This window comes from Paramormyrops kingsleyae, chromosome 14 (assembly GCF_048594095.1).
Source record: "Paramormyrops kingsleyae isolate MSU_618 chromosome 14, PKINGS_0.4, whole genome shotgun sequence".
In the NCBI taxonomy this organism is placed as follows: domain Eukaryota; kingdom Metazoa; phylum Chordata; class Actinopteri; order Osteoglossiformes; family Mormyridae; genus Paramormyrops; species Paramormyrops kingsleyae.
This window is the reverse complement of record NC_132810.1, coordinates 30121098-30145113: the sequence shown is the minus strand read 5'-3', so window position 1 is coordinate 30145113 and position 24016 is coordinate 30121098. Positions and strand designations below refer to the sequence as shown.

Sequence of the window (24016 nt, the reverse complement as noted above, 5' to 3'; positions counted from 1 at the left end):
CATTTTAAATAAAGTTTTCATAAATTTCACTTTGGTTGTGGCAACTCTAATGTAAAAGAACAGTATAGCAAAGAAAGTACATTCCAGGGAATTGAAATGGAACTCACTGGTAGAGATTTTTAACAGCTTTTTCAGTGCAGGTAACACTATAGTAGAGCTCCTCCATGGGGGAAAAATTTACTAAAGGCACTTCTCCCCTGCTGAATCCCACCCGAGCTGGGAGCTCCAACTGAACATTGTAGGTCTCCTTTGGCCTTGTCCCAAAGAAATGCAGCCCATCATCAGGGTATAGAAATAACACAAAAGTGTCCACTTCATCATATGCCAGCACTACTTGGAATGTGTTCACCTACAAGGAGACGAGAAGGAAATTACATACATTTCAATGACATGAGCATGTTAAGGTAAACCTCATAATAAGGATGAGCAATTACTGCACTTTAATTAAAATAAAAAAATTAAAAATTTTGGCTTCCAACAATTATGAAAACAAAATAATTGAGATTAAATGATTTGGTTTTGTAATGATGGTCTCTTTTGTCTTGTTTCATAAATCCAGCGCAACACTTTCCAACCCCATTTTATTTGTTTCTCAGTTGAATTATATGTAGAGTTCAAGAAAATCCAAGATTTTTTTTTAAGTTCAATAAGTGCAGATTTCAGTCAATGTGTAATCCTGCTAAATAATCATGATCTCAATACTGACAAAAAAAAATCAGAATTATGATTTTTGCCATAATTGAGTAGCCCTAAAAGCCAATTCATACTTCACTTTTCCATGTGTGCTTTTGGTTGTGGATGAGAGAACATGATGTCATTTTTGTCATCAGGGGTTAGCTGCGGACGGCTCTGGTTGGTGCACACGTAGCCCAGATTTGTCTAGCAGAAACCTTGCATTCCGACCATGCACATTGACCATGCATGTGCAAGATAATTGATAAGGTGTTTCCAGTAGGCGGCAGCACAGATTTTTAGAGATCAGCAGTCAATGATGAAAGAGTACAGCAAAAAAAAAGTCATTGTTGTTTGTAGTACTTTGGTGAACAGTTGTATGCTGGTCGGAAGTACCTTCATATCAAATTTTTCATACTGTGAAGTATACCCTGGTAAGCCATATTTTAAAAAGCAACACAATTCCAGCATTTTTAAATCTTGCCAATAAAATTTGCAGACGAGGTGGTGGTGGTGGTGGTGTGGGGGGGGGGGGGGGTAGTTGTGGTATGCCTTATTACTGTAACAGCACACAAACCTTGACTAATAACTTTAAAACTGTTCATAAATGTTTACCCATTTCTCAACACTGCTTGTATTTGCATTTGTTGCATGACATCTGCTCTCTCCTGGTCTGGTGGAATATCACTGCTGTATGCATGCACCGACCACAACCATCAGCATCCACAGCCAAATGTAGCATGAACACAAGCTGCCGTGCAGATGACCATCCCCAGCTCAAAAGCACATGTGAAAAAGTATAAACTAGACTTAACCCTATACCTTAAATTTCCATTCACTTTACACTTTATAATACTGAAAATCAAAAGTAGTGTAAACTGGAGGTGCGACCTTTACTTATCCTGTACTAATATTATCCTATACTGCTGGCTGACATAAAAGACAGATCTATGCATGACAACCCACCTACATTGCAGTCGCATTTTTATCTGGTTTTGTGTGGCATATATCTACAACTCCCAAATTCCACTATACTCTTTCCAGCCCTAAAGTCTAATTAGAGGACTTCAGCACTTCCTAGAGATGTAGAAACATACCCATAAACACGTTTTAAAGAGAGTAGTGCTAATAATAAAGACATGGCTAAGCAATGAATTTGGTGGACACAGAAATAGTACAAATCAAACAGAAGGCAGAAAATCCAAACTACAATATATGAAAAAAGTTCAGCAAAAATAAAATAAATAAAACTGGAAAATGCCATGCCCAGAATATCCTACTGTATTGTCATTCTCTGTACCAAGTGATATAATTATAGCAAATAGCATTACATATTATATGTATAACCACTTCTCAAAAGCACAGAAAGAAAGCAGTTGAAATTGTTGATGTCCTACATTTCAAACTCTAAAAGGACTGACAAAGCCTGGAAAAACAAAAGGTTTCAGAAAGGAGGAGTCAACTGCTCTGCTTAACTGGTACACAGCATAATTTTCTTCTGTGTTTACAAGTAAAAGGTATTTTAAAGAGTCTTCAAGACCCCAGGGAGACCCCCCAGAATTAAAAAGCAGAGTACTTATCAGACCCAGTCATTCTCCTGATTTGCTTTAGTTAGATCCATCTGTATACCTCAGGGAAGATCACAGAGACTTTGGAGAAAATTGGCTCAGCAAGCAGTTAAACAGCTTTTGCTAAACAAGCAAATAGCTAAATAGTGTATAGTCTGTTGAGAGCAGCTGACATTTAACTCACTACATTAGAGGCCAAAACAAACAACGGGAAATGTTTATTCATGAAGGTGTCTTAAAATAAAGCAACACTAATACCTTTTCTATACTAAAAGCTTATCTTTTAAAATTAGTTCTAAGAAAGCATACAGGAGCTTTTGCCTAGATAAGTGAAGTAAAAATAAGCAGTTAAATAAATCCATCCACCTATCTACCCAATTTCCAGCTGCTTACCCATCATGGGGCTGTTTAAAAGACTCTCTCTAGCAGAAAGTATCGAAACACAAATCCATATATATGCCACAGTAATATCCAACCAGAACAATGCTGTCAATAACCACAACACAGATTCACAGCTAAGCACAATCATTATAATTTATTGGGCTTACAGTAAGATTTCCCCACAGCCCTAAGTAAATATTAAAATAGTCAAATAAGAATTATATTGTCAGCACCTATCTGATACTGCCTTTCGTGTCTCTATCTTGTTTGGCCAGCAGGTGTTACTGGCCATTTCACTCCCTGTCCAACCTGTCTGAGTTCGCATGGCTCAGGCTGGTTGAGCATATCAGAGGCTGTAACCTTACAGTCATGGATTCAAAGCCAACCTCACCTGTTTCGTTTAATTAATAATTTTTGTTCCTAGTGTTTGTAGCTCTTTTGCTTCTCTGTTTGGTTTGCCCTGTTTGTGTCCTGTGTGATTTTAGTTTTTGTCTAGCATATTCAGCCCTCTGTGTTATGGCTCCTAGTTTCTAGTTTTGTTGTAAGGCTCCTTAGTTTCATGCTTGTTTAATTGTAATTTGTCCCACCTATTCCTTGTTGTCCTGAGTCTTTCTTGATTTGATCTGATTATGCTTTGCACATATTCCTTGTTTGCCCTGGCATTCCTCTGTATTTAAGTGCCTGTCTGTGTTCAGTTCCTTAGTGAGTCATTGAGTTTGCGCTCTGTTCCCTTGCCTGTTCTTACTTCCAGTGTTGCCTTGTGCCTGAACCTTGTTTCTTGTAATTAGTTGATGTTTTCCCCATTTTGCCTTTTTGACCCCTTCTGGGTCCATTTTGTTTTGTAATTTTACTCATTGTATTCAGTTTCTTTAATAGACCGCTTTTTTGGAGCTGCAAGTGGATAATCACCCTCTTTTCCTGCCTGTAACATGCCCCGCTGCTGTGACATATACTTCACTGCAAATGCCACAAAAATATCCATAGGATTAAAAGTATAATATTTGGCCCTAGAACATTTTACTACAATGAGACCTCTCTGATCTTTATATTATAACCCAGTAAACATCATAAATGATAACAGTGCTTGCCTTTGCCATACTCCTGGATTCCACACTGTGCTGGATTACACTAATGTTGACCTGCTCTGATTTCATGTAAGATGGCACAGTTCAAATGTTTTTATCCCAAAGCACCAAAAAGACAGACACAGGTCTTACCCTATCTGAAGGCCCAGAACTGTGTTTCACTTCTTCATACGCAGCAACATCTACCCAGGTAGCAATAACAGCATGTGTGGCTGTGAAGTGGACACCTGGAAAGCCACGGTTCACCTCCTGGGAAACACGCTTCAGCACACCTGGTGACTCGTCAAGCCGGTAGTAGACTGTCCCTCTCTTATTGCTAGTATCAATATCAGCTAGGAAGGGGGCAATGATGGGAAAGTCCATTGGGAAAGCATGATCCACATACTGCTTCTCCCTGGGCAAATCCTGGCAGGAAATGATTCCATTAGTAGCCACCTGCAGAAAGAAACAGGATACATGTGTAACAGATGCAGATTTTCTATTTTGAATAGATATTAAAAATGTACAATATAATCATAATAATTATAATAATAATAATAATTATTATTATTATTCTGTTGCAAGCATATATTTGTTTAGAAAAAAAACACAATTTAACATTAGAACACATAAATTTAAATAATCAAGAATTTCTATAATTCAATAATTTTTTATAACTTTCTGGAAAGCTAGATGAACACCACTTTTCTCAGAGGCACCTCTAGCCAATCCATTTATTCATTAAATTTCATGATGAGGTTCTGATTAGCCAAACAAGGTGGGGGTAGTTGTCAACTTTGGGTAACATTTTTCTTGACAGGACACAAATATTTAGTAATAACTCAGTTACTACTGAAGTACAAATTATAAACAAATCATATACAAATATAGTTGCTATTTGAGATTAAAAAAAAATGAATCACGATTCATAAATAATGAACAAACATGAACAAAATTTCACTTGGTTATTCATTAATTGTTCCTGCAATAGCTCCTTCAGTAGTTCACAAAGGTTTACAGAATTAACAGATATAGTAACTGTTTGGGATGAAAGATGCATCATGATTCATTGATGAAGGACAAATAAGAGATCAGTCAGTATTTAACTTGTGTTATTCATGACTTGTTCCTACGGTAGTTCAGAAAGGTTTACAGAAAAAGATATTGTAACAAACATAAGAACATAAGAAATTTACAAACGAGAGGAGAGATAAAACACATTAGCGATTCATTAATGACAGATAATGTTCTCATGTTAATTTAAGTAAGACTTAGTTTGTGAATAATTAATACATAAGTAATAGTAAAATACTATATTTTTGTGCTCCGTCAAGTTACATTTTACTGGGTTGTATTAATTGGAGAGTTGCTGAAAATACTGTGGTGACATGAGGAGAAGTTTTAAAATAGCTAAGCTGACACACTTTGAAAGACCTATAACTTTACACCAACATGAAGATCTTTTAAAACAATGACTTCATGCCTAAGACTTTTGCACAGTACAGTATTTTTCCTTATAAACCTCTAAACATCAATACACTAATATTAAATACATAAATCCAAGCTTAAGTATTTAGTTAGAATTATTTTATTAGATTAAATACCGTCAATGAAATTGTAATTATACTGATGTATCTCCATTTTGAGTTGTTGAGCTGAATTATACGTCATCGTTGGGTGACTGGTCTTTAATGAAAAAGAGGTTTATCTCCTTCTGAAAGTATACAATATAACTATGAAAACTACTTTGGCATTGCTAACATTTCCGTACCATTCAAGTTTTCAGCTGAACTACAAGAAAAGGACAAATTTTACAATATGTAAATTTCGCTAACGTATCTTATTTATACTGCATCTATTTCAAAGAAATGGAGGTAACAGAAGCTGTGACTCCCTTAAGTGGACGACTTATAATTTTTGGAGCAATATTTCCAAAATATATCCTCTCCCGAAGCACTTCAATCAAACACTTTGTTTTCCCACAACTACAGATATTTGCATTGTAAACAACAACATTCATTCATTAATCTAACCATTTTGACCAAATAAAGGTGAAGAATATGATACAAACAGGATGTGAACAATAAATGATGTCTAAGAACGACTTTTTTTCTTTTAAAAAAAAAAAAAAAAAAAAAGCTTCGGCATGCCATATTTCTTTGCAACTCACGTATAACTCGCTAAATTGCGTCTCGTAGAAATACATGGGTCTCTTCAGTTTGAGCGCTTCAGAAACTTCGTCGTCACCCTCTGGAAGAGTTAAATCTCCGCTGACTGTCCCAAAGGGGAAAATATTGTTCCTGTCAACAGCATTTACAAAGCATACGGTACAGAAAAACTGAAAAAATAATATTCCCAGGTTGTCCCGCATCTTCATCTTGTACTCAAAACAAAACCTGCATTAAATCCACTTCTGCGAATCAAGATAATTCGTCACCGTGCGGACTTCATGCAGATAAAGAAACGAGACGATTAGTTTTAAGGAGCTGAACCCACGGGAACCCGTAAACCGCACGCTCTGAAAAGTTTAAAGGGGTGTGTAGAAGGCGTTCATTGGCTAGGGTCTACAATACTAGCAAGTAATTGGACACCCCTTTGTTTTCAATCAAAGCAATGTACTACTTGTAGTCGTAAAACTACTACAGGGCTGCCAACTCTCACGCATCTGGCGTGACACTCACGCTGTCACGCTCGCGCAAGAATTCTTACGGCAAATGTATATTATTACATTATAAGCCTAAAATTAGCTGCATTAAAAGCGGTGGGGTAGTTTGCAAACCCTACACACTATTTACAAGGTAATAAAACTGTTACATAGGTGTAAATGCGTGTGCGGACTTGTCTGAAATCGAAAATCTCACGCCAGCCGGCTGACAAAAGTTGACAGCTCTGCTACTAGCCATTATTACATTTTATATATTTAACATTTTTGTAGAATTGAATTTGTAAGAGTTTTGTATGCCATAATTTATTGTGGAAAAACGGACACAAAAGCACATTATTATTTAATCTTTCAGCTGCTTATCGTGAACAGGACAATAGACGTAAGGCACAAGAAAAGACGCCACCAAGGGGACACCCCTGTGGCCACCACCAAAACGGCGGTAGAGATTTTATATCAGAAGCGGAACCATCGAAAGCTAAGGTCTACCGCCGGATCCTTAAACGTGTAGGACCTACAATAGGTAAGCTTGATTAGTTTGTTTGCAACGCAGTGTTGTTAAATTAGCAGGCTTGTAAAACCTTTACTTAATTTATTTTAAATGTAGTCTATATTATTATTGTTGCATTTTAAATTAATCACCTATATTTAAAATTAGTTAGCAATGTTCCACTTCACTGTGGTGAGTTGGTGCCCCATCCTGGGCTATTTCCCGCTTTGCGTCCGTAGCCTCCGGGAGGGTGAGGGTAAAATGCGGATTCCGCCGGACGTAAACTTAGAGCCTTCGAGGAAGTCAGCAATGCGGTGTAACTGCGCAGTCAGTAGAATACGGTTGTCCGAAATCGTATTGTTCTTAATGTTAACATTAATTTAATTGTTAATTTGTTAAACATGTGAAAATGTTTTGTATATGTATTATCTGTTGAGCGTTCTCTAATCGAGGATAATCAGCATTTTCCCCCTCTCTTGTCCCGTCAGACAGATGTGGATGTCCATGGCTTCCAACGTCACTGTTTATGGATGCCTGATCCTGACGAATAAAATAAATCATAATAAATAAATATGTCTTTCACCAAACATGTCAGTATTTTATTGTAATTCTGTATTTCTGTAGATCTCATATCCAAGCACTATTGAACTATTTTGGTGTTATCTGATTAAATTTTCTCATATAAGTACAGCTATACTGCACAGCTTGCAAGCACTCCTGTGAAGTATCTACACTAGGGGGGTGGGGGGGGCCTTGGATCTCTGGGTCCGGGGTCCGGTCTGCCCTGGTTTGGGTATGTGTAAAAGTCATTTGAAGACTGAATTGTGTTACAGTGAAAAAAACCCACAACAGCACAATAATGGGCAAGTGACTCAGGCAATGTCAGTCAGAAGGGTGTGTGAACATGCTTGGCAAACTGGGTGATAAGTATAATGATGAATGCCTGCTCACCAGTAAGTTCATGCTTATTTCCTTACAGTATCTCTTGAGGAGACCTGCCAATGGTGTGGACAGTTTCAAAATAAAGATGGTGACTGGGTGAGGAAAATTACTGTAGTCATTTCATAGATGGGAAAAAATGGCTACTTGTCCTATACTGTATGTTGTTAATCCCACTGTAGATACTCTGTGATGGATGCCAGAGGTGGCAACACCGTGTCTGTACTGGCATGACCAAGAGCCAATTCAAACACATAACAAATGTTAAATGGTATCGCACAGCTTATGAAGAGGAGTCTTCGCTATAAAAACGCAGCCACACTACAGTGGTATGCAAAAGTCTGCAACCACTTGTTAATTTAGCATTTTTTCCAACTTTTGACCTTTTATTTTTAACTCCATCATTGAGGCAATATATTTATTTGAAAACAGTGTTACAGGGGACACAGTTGGCTATTAAAATCAAGTTTTTATTCTAGCTTGGCTTTACTTTTCTGAGTTTGTTAAAGTTCCCATGTCAATCATCTTTTTGAGTAATTTGCGTAATGTACTTCTCTCGCAAAAAGTGCAAAATAAATGAGTAATACTATATAGTAGAACAGACATGCGTCAAGTTTTCTTCATGTTCGCGTAAGTGGCCTTGAAAAAGGACATTTTGTGTCTCAGTGATGGCTCAGTATCTATATATATTTTATATATATATATTTTTTTTTTATTTTATTTTTTTTATTATTTACTTCCTCAAGAGAAGGAGAGGGAGAGAGAAGGGGGGAAACAAAGGAGAAGAAGGGGGAAAGAGAGAGAGGGAGAGAGAGGAGAGGAAAGAAAAAAAAACAAAACAGATAATCTGCTTCCATGTCTGCTGAAAAGAGAAAGACAACATACAACATCTGTACTAATCACAACGACCACCAAACGTTAAATGTTGTTGAACAGCACACACAAACAGCATTACAACACATGCCCAGAAGCAACAGCCGATCAAGACAGTGTGTGTCCGTGAGCACGCGTCTGTGAGCACCTGTGTGCACACCTGTGTGTGTCAGCGCGCTAGTGTTCCTAAGGTTTCTCCATGTAAATGTCTAGTAGTGTGTGTGGGGAGCCACAGCCCCGCCCACCCAGAACATGAAGCCGACACGGAGGAGACCTGGGCCCTAGACATCCAGAGGCCCCCCAGGGCACGGGAACCCCAGGAGGGCCACCACAGGGACAATTGCAGCCCCCACCCAGAAAAGGGCAGAGGAGGGGGGCCATCCAGCAGCCACATCGCAGGAGCCCCAGGGGGCCGTGGCGGCGAGCACGCAGGCCCCGCCGGCGGCCGGCCACACCAGGACAGACCGGACCCTGGGCCCAGAGATCCAAGGGCCCCCCCACCCCCCAGCCAGGGCCCCAACAGAGCCGGAAAGGCCAGGCCCCGGCAGGCAACCGCCGAGAGTGAGCCAGCACACACCAGAGCATCCAGTCCCGGACATCGAGAACCACCAACGCACCGGCAGCCGGGGGCCTCATCCACCGGCAGGGAGTGTGGCGGGGGGCAATAGAGCCTGAGATGTTATTCCAGGTGGAGTGTTGGGTGCAGACCCAACCTGACACATGCGTATAGACAAACAGGCGTACACATACACGAGCATACGTTCCCACCCTCATGCGCACATAAACAAATATTCACCCATTCGCCCAACATGGAGACACACAGAAATGAACGCCGTACACACACTCACACTCCCCATATATACTCTATACTCCGAGATCCAGGCACCACCACCCCCAGAGGGGCAATCCGCCACCAGACCTCGGAGATGGATCCCTTTTTTCCTCTGGTGTGGGGACCAGAAGACCACCCCGGACCCCGCAGCAGCCGAGAAGCCCACCAGCCCAGACCCCGACCGGACGGCCCCCAGCTCCAGGTGGCGAACAGAGAACAGGGTGTGAAAAGACCCCATGCCTCCCTCCGCCCGCTCATATGTGGTGTTGGTGCGTGTTGTTCTACAGTGCTTTAAAACAGGACTACATTAATTTCCTCACCCAGTCACCATCTTTATTTTGAAACTGTCCACACCATTGGCAGGCCTCCTCAAGAGATACTGTAAGGAACTTCCACTGTAACACAATTCAGTCTTCAAATGACTTCACACACACTGTTTTTTGCATTATCTCAAATTAGTTGTACTCTTGGCATAGCAATCTGACTTTTCCGGCTCAGATTCTGTCAAAAGGGGCTGACAGACATTCGCTATAGTCATGTTAATATAATATAATATAATATAATACAAAATTCTTTAAAACCTGTTAAGTCTAAAACTGTAAGAGTAGGTGTACTTGTTTACAAAACAAAAAACAAAAGTTGTCTTACATAACTTTTGTAGTATTTGAAGGATTTTATACCCCATTTTAAGCACAACTGTACAATTGATTAACCCTGCCCATAACAGCCTTTTACCCCTAACTGTGCAGTATCTGTATAAACTGGACACATCTGGTTTGACCGCCCCAAAGAGCTTTGGTAAGTTAAAGTTTACCTTGCCTTATGTTTCTGTTACAGTTTTTCTGAATTGCTAAAAGACTAAACCTCATTCTTGGAACAAAACTTCCAATTGCCAAAACTCATTTATTGAATCAATCACTCTTTTGGTGAAACTTTAAACACAATTTGCAGATTTGAGCAAAACTCTAAACACATTCCCATTCATCAAAACACATTTTGCACTGTGGTGAACTTTGATGCAAAATAGAAAACACAGGCTGCAGAAGTTCAGCACAGCCACCATACAGTCGTCATCATTTAAACACAATGACTCAAAACTGTTCACACATGTTTCTAAACATGAGAAGAAGCCAAAGAGTGACTAAAACATACAATATGTGCTAGATGAGAGTGCAAGTGCCACTGGTGAGTTGAATTTCAACGTACAGATGGGTCACACAGAGGATTCTTCCCGCATCACCCAGCAAGGTGTCCCTATTGCTCACTACCGACAGTTACCATACTTATGACCAGAGACCCACACAACAATTACGTTTCAAACTACATTTTCAGACAACTTCACATTATATGTGATCGTAGAGCTAAATTATTCCCTATTAGTTATGGTCTCCCATGATTATCACCTTTGTTCAAATTACACCCTTTTAAAATTCTTTCAAGGTTGTCATAAAAAGAATTTTTTAGAGGTAGGGGGGCGATATAGTGCAATCAAAGAGAATGACATATTTGAGGAAAGAGTAACATTTAGCCCAATACATTCCAAATGTTCACTGTTTGACCATGACATCTCCTGACACTGAATAGCCTACTGTCCTTCACAAATATTAAAACTCCCCCACCTTTAGAACCCATTCTATCTTTCCTGAAAACGTTCCCACTGCGCAAAGTGACGTCGGAAATACGTCTTTTATATGTCGTTTTTGGACGTCCAATTTTGGTCCACTGAAGGGGTTGTTTTGTAACGCCAGGCGACGTCTTTTTTTTGACGTCTAATGAACGTCTAGTGTTGACGTCCATGGGACCTCCGTGTATGGACTATTTATAGTCCAAATGTGGTCGCTGTGGCCGTTTTTTCAACGTCAAACTTAGACTCATTTTAGACATCGTTTTTATACTGCTTCTATAGGCTCTGTTGTCCCATGTTTCCAGAGGGTGGAGGACATACTTTCTATAGGCCACCAGTTAATTGTTAGCTTTGTTTACACCTTTGTATGCGTCTCCAGTTATCTGTGGCTGAGACAATCAAATGAACTTATTGGAAAATGATCTGGAACAGTCTGCCACCTTCTGAAATGGGACTAGATCATATTCCAATAACTTAATTTGACTGTCTCAGATAACTGGAGACGCATAGTTGTAGTGCATTTCCAGTTCAAACTACCTGTTAAACTACAGTAAAATTAACTGGTTCTGAAAACATGTCCTCCACCCTCTTGAAACATGGGTAAGTTATACACGTGATTTATTTGTAAACCTAACTCAATTCCCCCATTTAAACCTCGATTAAAAAATACTAATAATAATAAAACAAACAGGGCTGCTGGTTATATATGTATATTTATTTCAGAAAGAACATGAGGAAAAACAATTCTTGTTCAAAGTCCTGTTTGTTGGGCTTATCAGTCCTGACTGAATCCTCCACCTCCATGTCTTTGAGGAGCATGTTTGAGGTGTTCTGAAACATTCATCTTAATGAATTCTTCAGTGGCGGCCTCATCAAATGTCATGACTCCTTCTGCACAAGCAGAAAAAGACAAATGATTTAGATATATGCAAAGGCGATCTGCATTCACACACACCCAACATTTGCGAAAATGTTTCCTGTTCATCAACTACCATTACTGAATTAATACAAAACCATCTCAGCAACTGATGATAGCCACGGTAGACAGTTGGCATAGTTTTTTTAAATATCAGCAGGGAAGGCAATATTTTGTGTAAAGTCATTATTTACAGATTGGTCAACATGAAACTTGGGCTGACCTTGTATAGCTCGATAAACTTTTGTTCCTTCCAAAGGCTTTTTGCCCCTTTTTCCCTTGCCCTTCATATTAAACTTTGCCATCAGGCTGTTAGTGAAGAGCCTATAGAAAAACAAATTTCAATTAATGTGAAGGATATATGTAGGAATAAAATTACACATGTAATAAACCCTTTATAATAGTTAATCAGTGGGTGGTCCTCCTTTTATCCCTCTACTAATCCCCTTGTCAATCACAGCTGGTCTATAATCTCACAATGCATTTGGTTGTGAACTTGTCAGAATAGGTAAAAACTAAGTGAAAACACATGCTCAGAAAGAAGGCAAATGAAAACATGCAATCTAGTCCACACCCAGGAAAAAAAAAATTGTTGTAGATACCTGTCCAACACTTTGTGGACACAGTCCTTGGTGTTCCGCCCACCGATTTTTGAAATTTGCCGCACCTGTTGGAATAAGTTCATAATAAAGTTGACTGACAATTCCCAGAGGAATGTCTTGATGCATGCTCAATCATTCAGGTAAGGAAATCCCAAAAAGTTGATTCTGTTCATCTGGATATGGCGTTCAGTGGGAGAAACGTGTCCTCACTCATTCAAGTGACTTCTTCAGTATCAGACTTCTTCAGTCTTCAGTCTCAGACTGGACGTAGCATTTCAGTGGGAGAAACCTTTTGTCAGATGAAGTGAATCAACTTTTTGGGATTCCCAGAGGAATTTAACAGTGTGCGAGTGCACTGCATTGTTTTATACTAGGCTATCCATTACTTTTAGACTTGTAAAATCTATACCAGGGTATTGAAGGCCTGTGCATCAGAGAGTTGTTGCTCCTGTAATTCAAAATCCTCCATGGTGTCAATCCTCCGAATATGGACAGCTGAAGAGGCAGGCTGTGTTTCCTTCAGGCGATGGCGAATGTCTACCAGTAAATTCAGGACCTTTTTTTGGTACACTGAAATAAACACATTTGTTGATGATTACAATGGTTACCTCTAATTAGAATAGCAAGGTTAGCTAGGTCACAAGTGTTTTTGTAATCAGATTCAGTGTTTGTTATTAGTACAGTAGTGTTGCAGGAAGAAACATAAAAGTCCAAACAAATGTCAGAAATGATGAAAAACAAGCCACAGCTATAATTAAAAAGCAGTTTCTGTGGACAGAGAGAACAGTGCAATAAAAGAGAAGGTGGTACTATTAAGTCTCTCTCTTGCTCAGTGTCCGGTCATCTCACACTGCTAATAGATCAATACTTACCATCCCAAGGTAATGGGAAAGTCCATCTCCCACTCTCAGTCACTGCATCTGCACCACAGAAAATCTGTTTTAGAAGTTACCAAATGATAAAACTTTCAACAGATTTATTAGAAGAGAAATAATAAATCTGCAATACTGTAACGATTAGAGATACATCTGTAAAACTCACTGAATTGAAAAGTGCAAGTTAATATTATCACCTGAATAGCAAAATAATCCTGTTTGACTGTAGTGTGAACGCAGCCGACAACTCACCATGCGAAGGTCTGGCATATGGGGGGCTGCTAAGATCACTGTACCGTGATCTTTCACCATGTCTGGATCTGGCCAGGGGCCCGGAGACATCATTACTGAATTGGTCATCACATCTAGAGGCATCACTGTGGTATGACCTGTCATGTCCAGCCCTGACTGTACAAGATACAAGATATTTGTCACATACGGTTATACAAAGTAATACTGCAGTGATATGACTGTGTGCCTCAAACCTTCTCTGTGCCGTGACCCGTCATGTCTGGACCTGATGGTGTGGCTGGAACCATCACTGTGCCAGGACTTGGATTTGGACCTGGATCTGTTTCTGGAGATATTGGTGTGGCTGGAACCATCACTGTGGCAGGACTTGGACCTGGATCTGTTTCTGGAGATATTGGTGTGGCTGGAACCATCACTGTGGCAGGACTTGGACCTGGATCTGTTTCTGGAGATATTGGTGTGGCTGGAACCATCACTGTGGCAGGACTTGGACCTGGATCTGTTTCTGGAGATATCACTGTGTCTGGACCTGATGCTGGATCCCCTGCTGGACCTAGTATCATTTAAATTTAATCACTTGGCCATACCTTTATGACAGACAACATGCCATTTTAACACTGGAACAGTCTAACCCCTACTGGTTGGCCAAAAATAAGGGCTAGAGACCAACCAGTAGAATCCAGCCACGAATGATGCTGTGCCTTGTCCTTCTTTACCTGGAGCGATAATCATCCCTCACACGACCTCTTGCTGCATGTTGAGATCCTGAAAAACAAAAAGAATGTTCTCACATTTCATAAGGCCTGATAAAATACAAAAGTGACTGTTTAAAGTGTGATGCGATGAATACTCACTGGGTGTTGATAGGTCTCTGCGCTGAGGTGATGTGCTTGCATCTGGAGATAAGAAAAAACAAAGAATATTCAGATGTACAACTGTTGAAATTAAACAAAACAGTAAGCACTGGCACACTCTGCTACTCTAAAGGCCCTTTCACATAGGACGGCATGCGCTGCGCTGACCGCTAGCTAGCGAAGGACCCAAAATTTGTGTTGCGCTGGCCGCTGCACTCTGCTTGTACATCTTTTTTTTTTGCAGCCGCTCTACGTGTACTAGATGCTCCTGCTCCTTGTCATTTCAAAACATGCATCTCTCTGACTTTGTATTCTCTACGAGTGTGTTGTATTATGTTCAAATGTTTAATAAAAAAATGTATCACTCATTCATAAAGAAGAACGCTTTGCAACTATCCCGACTAATGAAGTGTGTGTCATTTCCACAACACTTTGCTTGGCGCAGCCGGAAACTGTTATTGGGCGGTGCAAGTAATAGAAATGAATGGGTTTCAGAGGGCAGCGATGTGCGTACTGCGTCCTATGTGGAAGGGCCTTAAGACAGACAAGTCTGAAACATTTGATTGAGCCTGTAACTATTGTCTTGTGTGTAAAAGAGATCATTACCAAACTTGATTCAAAAGCAGTGACTAACACTTTGTCTAGAATAGACTTTTGACCTTGTTGGTGCAATGGATAGAGTGAATACTCACTGGACATTTCCTGTCATGTGGCATATACTAAAATAATTAAACACTTGAGTCATTACTATGCTTATTTCACAACCAGTGAGAAACTACCTGTCTTGAACAAACTATGACTTTGTGTAGTGGGATGGTTGGTGCAAGGGGAGAATTAAATACTCACGAGGAGTGGACATTTCACCACCTTGGAGATTGTCCACATGCTCAGCTTGGACAGACATGGCTTCATTTTCAGAGGCTGAAACACATCAATCAGCCTGTGACTCATGTTGTACACAACACATTGCCATACTTCTTAAGTTGTCACCAGTACTCACAAGTATTGTGTAACATGTTGCTGTCAATGTGCTGCAGCTTCTTTGGTGCAGTAGGGAAGGTGGGTAGCTTGACGCCTATACAGAGGTAATACAGTAAAAATAAGTATATCCAGCTTCAAAAAAATTATCATAATCTTAAAGAATTTGATTTATTTTGAGACTGGAATTATAAACTTAGTAGAAAAAACCCATTACCCCTGACACCCTCCTCATCCGTTAATTCTGCAAAAAAACATTTATACATTTGAAATATAAAATCGGTTCACGATAATTTTAGACATTGATGTTTATAAAATATTTGACGATGAGAAACATACCATTTGTAACAAAACCCTCCGGAATTCCTTTTTTAGTGCGTTTCCTCGTCGATCTAATCACCTCCTCATTGTCCTCCTCCTCTGCCTGACTGGTCAGGTTGTAGGTGTCACATTCACGACGTTTATCTAGAAGTTAGACAATTCAGCTTAAAACAAACAAAACAAAGAAAAAAAAAAAATCAGTAATATTTTGACTTTGAAATACAGTGAATTTGTTGTTCATCCAAGCAAAACTTGCCTGAAGAAATTTTTATTTTGATTAAAGAGAATGTCATCCAGTCATCCTGGGGGTTCTCTTTGTCCTTTATAGCTTTTTCTGTTTTTGTGGTGCTCATTTTACGTGGCCATCTGACGGTTTTCTTTTTCCGGTTGATCCAATTGTCAGGAACTACACCCTCCTCCTCTCGGTCACCCTCCCTCCAAACAGCCCTCGTGTACATGACCTGGAAAGGACAGAATATGCATGTTACTTTAGGTTTTTAACATTTTAGTTTAGCTTGCGCATTGATTAGACCAGTGGTTCTCAAACTTTTTAAGTTCAAAGACTCTCATAACTCCGAATGTACAACTGGAACCAAGTGGACCACTTATGGTACCATTAGTACATTGTCAAAGTTACAGACCTGTAAGTATCCAATTTAGAACCCAATGCATTATGAGAGGACCTGGAACCCATTTTGAGTACCACTGTAGAGACAACACGGAGCTGGAGGTGACAGAAATGAATAAGCAAATGAATAAGTGAGTGACTAATGACTACATTAGAGAGGCAGCCCAGGTTAAGTTAATGGATAAAGCAAGAGAGGAGCGGTTAAGAGGGTTTGGACACGCAGAGAAGAGCAATGAGGGTTACATTGGGAGAAGGATATTGTGGCAAGAGGAAAGAGAGAGAGGGGCCCGGGGAGGTTTACGAATATAGTGAGAAAGGACATGCAGGAGTCACCACAAAAGATACAGAAAACAAACAGATGTAAACAAGTGATCTACTTTGATGATCCCTGGTGGAATCTAGCTAAAAGAATAAGATAATTCAACCTTAATATGTGTGTTCCAGACCATGGCGAAGAGGTATGAGGACAAAACCACCAGCTTCTTGTGGGAGGCAGGCGACCTTCCGGAACAGATCCCTTTCTCGCAGTAGTGCATTTTTCATCCTGACATGACCATTTCCTATGCACACTATATTCAGAAGTCCAGAGCTACATGGTTGGTAAAATAATGGTGAAGTGTGACACTGGCGCAGAATTTCACAAGCAAAAGTCCCATCTGCATTTTTCTGTCGAACAAAAGCAAAGCTGTTGTCTCTCAAAAGAAAACAACTGTCCCTTTCTTTAACAGAAACAAACACTTTCGGGTGTATTTGGCTGTTGTCCACTTCTGAATGTTCGATTTCAGTTAAACGCCTGGTTACTTGCTCCAGGGGACTTCTCCCACTCCTCACATATTTCTTTATTTGTTGCAGATAGTTTTCAAATGGGAAACAGGAAATGTCATTTAAGGAACAGTTGAAGTGGCTGGCATCCTCATGGAGATGAATTAGTCCATGTACATTGTATACAGGAAAGGTCTTGCCATACAGGTCTGCACAGCACATGACAAAATGTTTGATTAGTTCGTGAGCATATTGGAGATAGGCATTTCGAATCCGCTCATCTGACTCCAGCATTATCGATATGGATACAGTCAAGGACAAGAAATGTTTGTATCTTTCAGGGGACAACACAGTTTTCAATACCACAGGCCCTGTGTATAGCAAAAACTGCCGTAGTTCAGTGGCTTTCCACCTATCAATTTCATGTAAACCCCGCGGTTGTCGAGCAAATTCACTTGGCATTTTCCCTCTTAGTGCAATTAGTTCTTGAGAAATTGCATCCTTTTGCCTCACAGATAAACGACAGACTTTTGGGCCACGAGTCAAGTAAATTAACAAGCGCCTAACTACTCCCAAGCAGACGATATGCATATAATCTAAGACAAATGAGCTAACACAAGGAATTCCTGCAGCAATGAAGGGGCTGATACCAGTTTGGTGCTTACTGTACTCCACTCTGAAGAAACCCTCATCTGTTCGAGAAGTGCATTCCTGTTCACTGAAAACTATTCTTCCCTCAACACGATCACCTCTGATTGAACATCTTTCACAACTGTCATATGCAGTATGACCTTTAATACATTTCAGATATGCCCTTGCTGGTGCGTCACAGATCAGAGCATCAATATTGACAGTGTAAGTCTGGCCTTTATAAACTATACCATTGTCTTTGATATGTTTGTATTCAGTCACAAAGTCTTTTAAGTACTCCTCAAGAGGAATGGGCTTACTTTGTCCACTAAAAATGGCTACAATGAATGGATCAAAATGGCCACACTTCACCAGTATTGGCCAGAATTGGACACCACTACTTTTGAAAAGTGGGATGCCGTCAATGTTTACACTGAGGTGCACATCATTACTCTCCATCTGACTTAAATAACGACAGATACCCTTTTCTAATCCGTAGTACTTGTAGTGCCCACCACATTTAGCCTCCATTGTGTTATGCTGTGGTGTAGCAAGGAGTGTCCGGCAATCCACAGGCAATAAGTGTCCTTGCTTTCTTAATATGGACAATAAACCATTAAGCGCTCTGTGTGTCAATTTGTGCTCTAAAGCCCACTGTCTCAGTTCGTCCTCAAAGCTGGTCACTTCAGCTTCATTTGGTTCCTGTTCTGAGTCAGTAGACCAATATTCCACATCAGTGCCAAAGTTAAAACCATCTGTCCCAACAGCACTGTCATTCACTAAATTATCTGGGGTCCCAGGCACATTGTCACTGCTATAACTACTCAGAGACCGAGGCGCACTGACATTATTTTCAGTGCCCTCTTGTTCATCATCACTGTCAGAAAGACGTAGCAGTTGATCCAGTTCTCTTTGGCGTTTTCGCCACTGTCTTACTCTCAAAGTCATCTGTAAACACAGGCGTTAATCCAAATTAGTTTAGCTTTACTGTTTATTTGACTTGGGCTTGTAAAAGGGGAAAGAGGATGAGATCACAACATGTACCTTGTTTAGGTGGTTTAGCTCCTAAATGGGAAGGACACCTCACTCAACGTCCAAAATGTAGAGTACACACCGCCTGACAAAGACAAAACTGGTTTAGAAAAACCCAGCTTTACAATACCCAATACTCCATCACACAACGGTGTTTGCCATAAAGAGCAGATATGTTCTCTTGAACAAGCGACATTGAACTATGGATTATAGTTGTAAGACATACAAAATAATGTACATCATGTATGTGGCCCGCCAAAAAGAGTAACCTCTGGCCTAGAGCCTACAAGCACATTACCCACTATGAGTTTGTAGATGCTGTCATATGCTCGTATGTATTGTTCAACAAAAACATATCCTCTGCCATGTGGGATAGGCTTGCACCACCTAGAACAGGGTTTATGCAGGAATCCTAGAGTTGAATTTACTACCTTTTTTTCTACCTCCACAATATTTTTTACTACCACCAATCGGGCAGCGGCCTGATTGTCATCAAATATTATTTGTTTTATTGTAGTGTCAAGTTGAGTTTTGTTTGTCCTTTCCTTAACTCTAGTCCTTGGGTTATCCTAACCATAACCCTTAACCCCACCTAATAAAGTCAACTTGACACTTCTTAAAACAAATGACACTTGACAACAGCCATAAACATTAATACAATTTTATAAGTGTGTCATGTGACACACACACTAAGACAGACACACATTCTCATACACAAAGACTAAAGTAGTGAATTATTTCATCACGAGGTAACTTGTAACAATAACTTACACTGTGGATTGAAAAACTCCAAAGAGTCCATGGAATGGTAATAGTGGTAACCATTGGTATTTATTGGTTGATGCAACGTGAGATAAAAGTTTGAACATGTCCCAAAATAAATCTTAAGAGAAAAGTTTAACAATTTTACCTGTATATACAATACCTGTATTGTTTATAAGTAATTTCTTTAAAATGTGGCGCAATGCCGAACCGAATCATGTATGCAGTCTTATCCTTGCCACACGCGAAACTTTTAGCTGTATCAGAGTCGGTGAACATGCTTCCGAATAGTTCCCCAATACCCTCATTCGAATTGTATGAATGATGGCTAGCTGCGGTGTTCAGGCACCAGAGAACTTTGATCAGCTCTGAGAGCCGACGTTGGTGACAGTAATATAGGTCTGCTGTCTGTCTGCTGCAGCCGCTGTGGTGCTAGTCGCACTAGTTTGCTGCTGAGGTGGTGTGATGGCAATGTTTGTGCTCATAGCTGACCTTATGTTTGCATTTGCCCCGGTCTGTGTAGCATCACCGAACAACGAAATAGGGAACTGCTCCCCCGCACGCGAATCCGCTGCTGATGACTGGCGGATTCTCAATGAGATTTGATCGCAGTAACGCCGTTCCAGGTTTGATCTAGAGTTTATTTGCATATACTGCAGAATGCTTTCCGGTCATTCCCCATGACCGGCTTAAGCTAGTCTTTAAATGACGGGTTATCAAACCAACTTTTAGAAAACTTACATTTCCTCATTTCACCGGCAAGTGGCTACTAGCTAACTTAAGAGGCTTTCCTAATATCAACACGTTAGATCACCCTGGCACAACTGAGGTAAAAGGCGGAGAAATTGCTTCAGAGTCACTCTGATAGGCTATTAATTCCGACTCAGGTCCTGTTAGCACGTATATTATATATTTTTTTTAATTAGATGAAGTTAAAACATGTAGATAAATGGAAAACTCATTAAGGTGGAAGATGAAAAATTTACTACTAAGTCAAATTCCATTTACTACCTTTTAATACCTTTCAAGGGTCTTAATTTTGTCTGATTTCATTTACTACCCTTTACTCCTGCGCGGATACCCTGTAGAATTAATGTCAATGTAACCTGACCTTCAGTGGCACAGTAAAAAATCGACAAGAATAAACTAAGAGTTTCTGCCTTTGGGAAAAGCTTGTGCCCTGAGTCCTGACATAATGTACACTTTTTCATATTTTCTGACAGTATTCATAGTGAATGCGTTGGAAAAAGCTCCTAGAACATCCAAAACGAGCTAACAACGCGCAACCTTCATGTGTTCGCTTCTTGTATCAGTGGGGTGTGATTAGAGACAAAACACCTCTCATGGTTTACAATAAAACTTATGTTCATTTAATGAATGATACGTCACTTAGGGTAACATCAATCAACCTTGCATCCTCCGTGAACATCGTCTACGGACGCTAGCTGGTTAACCACGAGCCAGAACTCCTTGTCATGCTGCTAGCTAGCTTTCGACCTATCCTGTTGTGAACCCTAAGGCCATGGGAATGAAAGTTATAGATTTGTGTCCAGGCAATCCGAAAAAGTGATGCGGCTTTTTTTCCATTATTCATTATTTTAGAGTTTTCATTATTATACTTAGAATTTAGATTTTACCTCAAGTTTTGCCCCCTTGTGTACTGGTATCAAAAAATCCTATGTAAAATAGAAAAAAAATAAAGAACTATGAACCACAGATATTCAATTAAAGTATTATTTATTTGGTCTCTTGAATAAACATTGGCACTTAAGCCCTCTTCCTAACGTAAGGTAGGCCTAGGGCACTGCATCCATCGCAATTAAGCTAATTAATTAATCCATCCACTGCATTAAGCCTAAATCAGCGACAAGAGTAGACATGTCGTGAAAAGCCTCATACAGCATCATTTTTAATGGGAAAGACATTTTGTGTAACAGTTTGATTTTTTTTGTGGAAATAATGAACATTTTTGCCAATAATGAAATTTTTTGCGGCGGCTGTCAAGACATGCGGGTGGTGGACGCAAATCTATAACTTTCATTCCCATGGCCTAATAGTCAAATGAATTCACAATTTGCAAGCTACAAACAGTTTACATTTATATGGAGGGAAATCCCAGACATTTTTCAAAAGGAATTGCAAATTGCATTATCTTGCTAACGTAAGATGCCTGCGGGCAACTACAAGGTTTACACACCAAAAGTTTAAATCAGCGTGATAAATTTATGATAACGACAGTCCGTTATGAAAGCTGCTGGCAACAGGTATAATGATAAGGGCGCCAGCAACTGACTCATACCTTGATGTAATTTGTATAAATAGTGCATTATAACTATTAATTATGTAAGAAAACAAATGTTTAGCACGATATTATATACTGATGACGATATGAATGTTCATAAACAGGACGCGGTTTCATCTTAATTCACAGTCTTTTCCTTAATTAATTAGGCATAACATACTTTCAAAGTGCATTAAGGTCCCTTAATTCTGGTATCATCGCCGACATCACGGACCTGTCAGTCCCCAAGTCGACTACTATCCCCCTGCCCCCCTTAATTGGAAGCTAGCAAAGTGCTATTAAGGTCCCTTCTGGTTTCATCGCCGACCTGTTAGTCCCCAAATCGACTACTATCCCATCCCAACTACCTAGCTGGCCAGCTTGCAGCTTGTAGTTGCCCGCAGGCATCTTACGTTAGCAAGATAAGTTTGGTGATAATTAATACAGCTAGCGAATTACTTACATAAAAACCTATTAGTTGGGGGGCGCAATAAGTTATCGTAGATAACTATATCGAAGAGAACTCTATCGGCAGTCTATCGCTCATTCTGCTAGTCCCCGATCTAGAGGATTGAATTTCGGACCGTATTTTAAACCACTGAAATTGTGGCAGCGTATTTGAAACAGCGAAAATAACGGGACTGAATATTGTAAAGCAGAAATAAGAGGACTGAATGCTACTGCTTGAATAATAAAGATGCTAATAAAACACATGGAATATTTTCAACTGAATTTGTTCTTTTGAAATTTATTTTGAGGCGAAATTAAATTAACTGAATTCATGTGGTTGAATTATAAACATGCACTTTAAAATACGTATATTTTGGAACTTAATTTTGGATTATTCGATAAGTGTAATTCAACGTGTTTTTTTCATCAACGACTTTTGTCATTAATTTACTTCCACACCCCTCTTGGTCGTCGACTGCGAGTGACGTCACCCCCCATACAATCACGCCCCACAGTATAGACCCACCCCTGACCCCTGTAAGATATGGGTAATGCAATTGCAAATGAACTTTGCCTTTTCATTTGAAATGTGGCAGTGTTCGTTCGCGAAAGCGAAAAAGCAAACGGTAATGCAAAATTTGCAATTGCATTTGAATTATGTCACACTTTATGCGTCCACATATGGAAAACGCAATTGCAAATGCAATTTGCAATTCCTTTTGAAAAATGTACGGGATTTCACTATACATTTACATTAAACGACATGCTCTCTCGTGGACAATCAAAATACCATTGAAACTGAAGCAAAAGTGTACATAGCAGCAAGCTAAAGCAAAACAAAAAAATCTGTGCCGTTAAGACATGTTAACTTTGGGAATTTAAGATAATAACGCTAAACTAACTAACACTATACGTACAAATGGACATAGAATTTACTATATAGGCTCACCAAACTTACCTTCAGTTTACAATAAAACGATGTGTGGACTCACCTTAGGGATTGATTTACAGTAGGTAGTGTGCGGCCGTTAGCATTGCCTTGAATCGCGCCAAAATGTCTGGCTTGTTGTTTCAGCCAATCAGAGTGGCGTTGACTGCTTGAATCCTTTGGTTGGTCCTTGACTGTCATGGCGTCACTTTTTAGGGTGGATATCGGCTATCATGAAATTATTTTCGGAACTCTATAATTTCCCACAAATTGCATTTCCTAATAAATAATCAAGTATATGGATAAATACATATATGCATAAACAAATAAGTTGATTCATTTAAATAAATAAACCAGTTAAAAAAAAACAGGAACAAAAAAATCCCGTACTGAATAAATCAATAGGCTAAAACATAATAAATCATGTTTGTTTATAAATAATCTGTATTCACATTTATTATGTTGATAACAACAACGTTGATATTTGTAAATAAAACTATATTTCCTGCACCTGTCATAGTCGTCCACATGACGTCCAAAAAAATTACGTTCAAATGTTGAATGTCATATTGACGTACAAGTTGGGTCATGGATGGACGTTCAAATTGTGGACCTATTTTGGACGTTGTATAGATATCCA

General features: G+C 39.6%; 2 protein-coding genes and 1 long non-coding RNA gene across 8 annotated transcripts in view; 1 reads left to right on the top strand and 2 right to left on the bottom strand.

Annotated features, from left to right (window-relative positions):
• LOC111839133 (nidogen-2-like) overlaps positions 1–6324 on the bottom strand; it is a 69619-nt gene extending 63295 nt beyond the window's left edge. For 2 of the 6 annotated variants that reach the window (XM_072698951.1, XM_072698952.1), the window contains exons 1-3: positions 5856–6318; positions 3839–4141; positions 108–349 (exon numbers count right to left, since the gene is read on the bottom strand). In XM_072698951.1, the coding sequence (XP_072555052.1) occupies positions 108–349; positions 3839–4141; positions 5856–6062 (752 nt within the window). In that variant the 5' untranslated portion in view covers positions 6063–6318. Of the gene's footprint in view, positions 1–107; positions 350–3838; positions 4142–5855 lie in introns of all 6 variants that reach the window. The other 4 variants (XM_072698955.1, XM_072698954.1, XM_072698953.1 and 1 more) reach the window with 4 other exon arrangements.
• Positions 6321–8156, top strand: LOC111839136 (uncharacterized). The gene is made up of 4 exons (XR_011982502.1): positions 6321–6483; positions 6703–6870; positions 7326–7427; positions 7817–8156. It is a non-coding gene; the product is annotated as an uncharacterized lncRNA (long non-coding RNA).
• A 3643-nt stretch (positions 8157–11799) lies between these two features.
• Positions 11800–23665, bottom strand: LOC140578336 (uncharacterized). Its single transcript, XM_072698887.1, has 18 exons — positions 23441–23665; positions 18968–19040; positions 18770–18871; positions 16957–17120; positions 16160–16364; positions 15922–16047; positions 15800–15826; positions 15605–15679; positions 15451–15525; positions 14605–14646; positions 14467–14515; positions 13984–14303; positions 13751–13906; positions 13496–13543; positions 13033–13193; positions 12624–12688; positions 12245–12345; positions 11800–11996 (listed from the first exon to the last, which is right to left on the bottom strand). Exons 4-18 carry the CDS (start codon positions 17065–17067, stop codon positions 11881–11883), a joined length of 1677 nt encoding a protein of 558 aa, XP_072554988.1. The 5' UTR covers positions 17068–17120; positions 18770–18871; positions 18968–19040; positions 23441–23665; the 3' UTR covers positions 11800–11880.
• Positions 23666–24016: the final 351 nt, after the last annotated feature.

Coding starts and splice junctions, on each gene's coding strand:
- LOC140578336 (XM_072698887.1), bottom strand. CDS start 17,067: ATGCACTACTGCGAGAAAGGGATCTGTTCCGGAAGGTCGCCTGCCTCC. Junction 15,827..15,921: donor GGAGGGTTTTGTTACAAATG/GTATGTTTCTCA, acceptor GTTTTTTTGCAG/AATTAACGGATGAGGAGGGT. Junction 14,647..15,450: donor TGGTGAAATGTCCACTCCTC/GTGAGTATTTAA, acceptor TCTTATCTCCAG/ATGCAAGCACATCACCTCAG.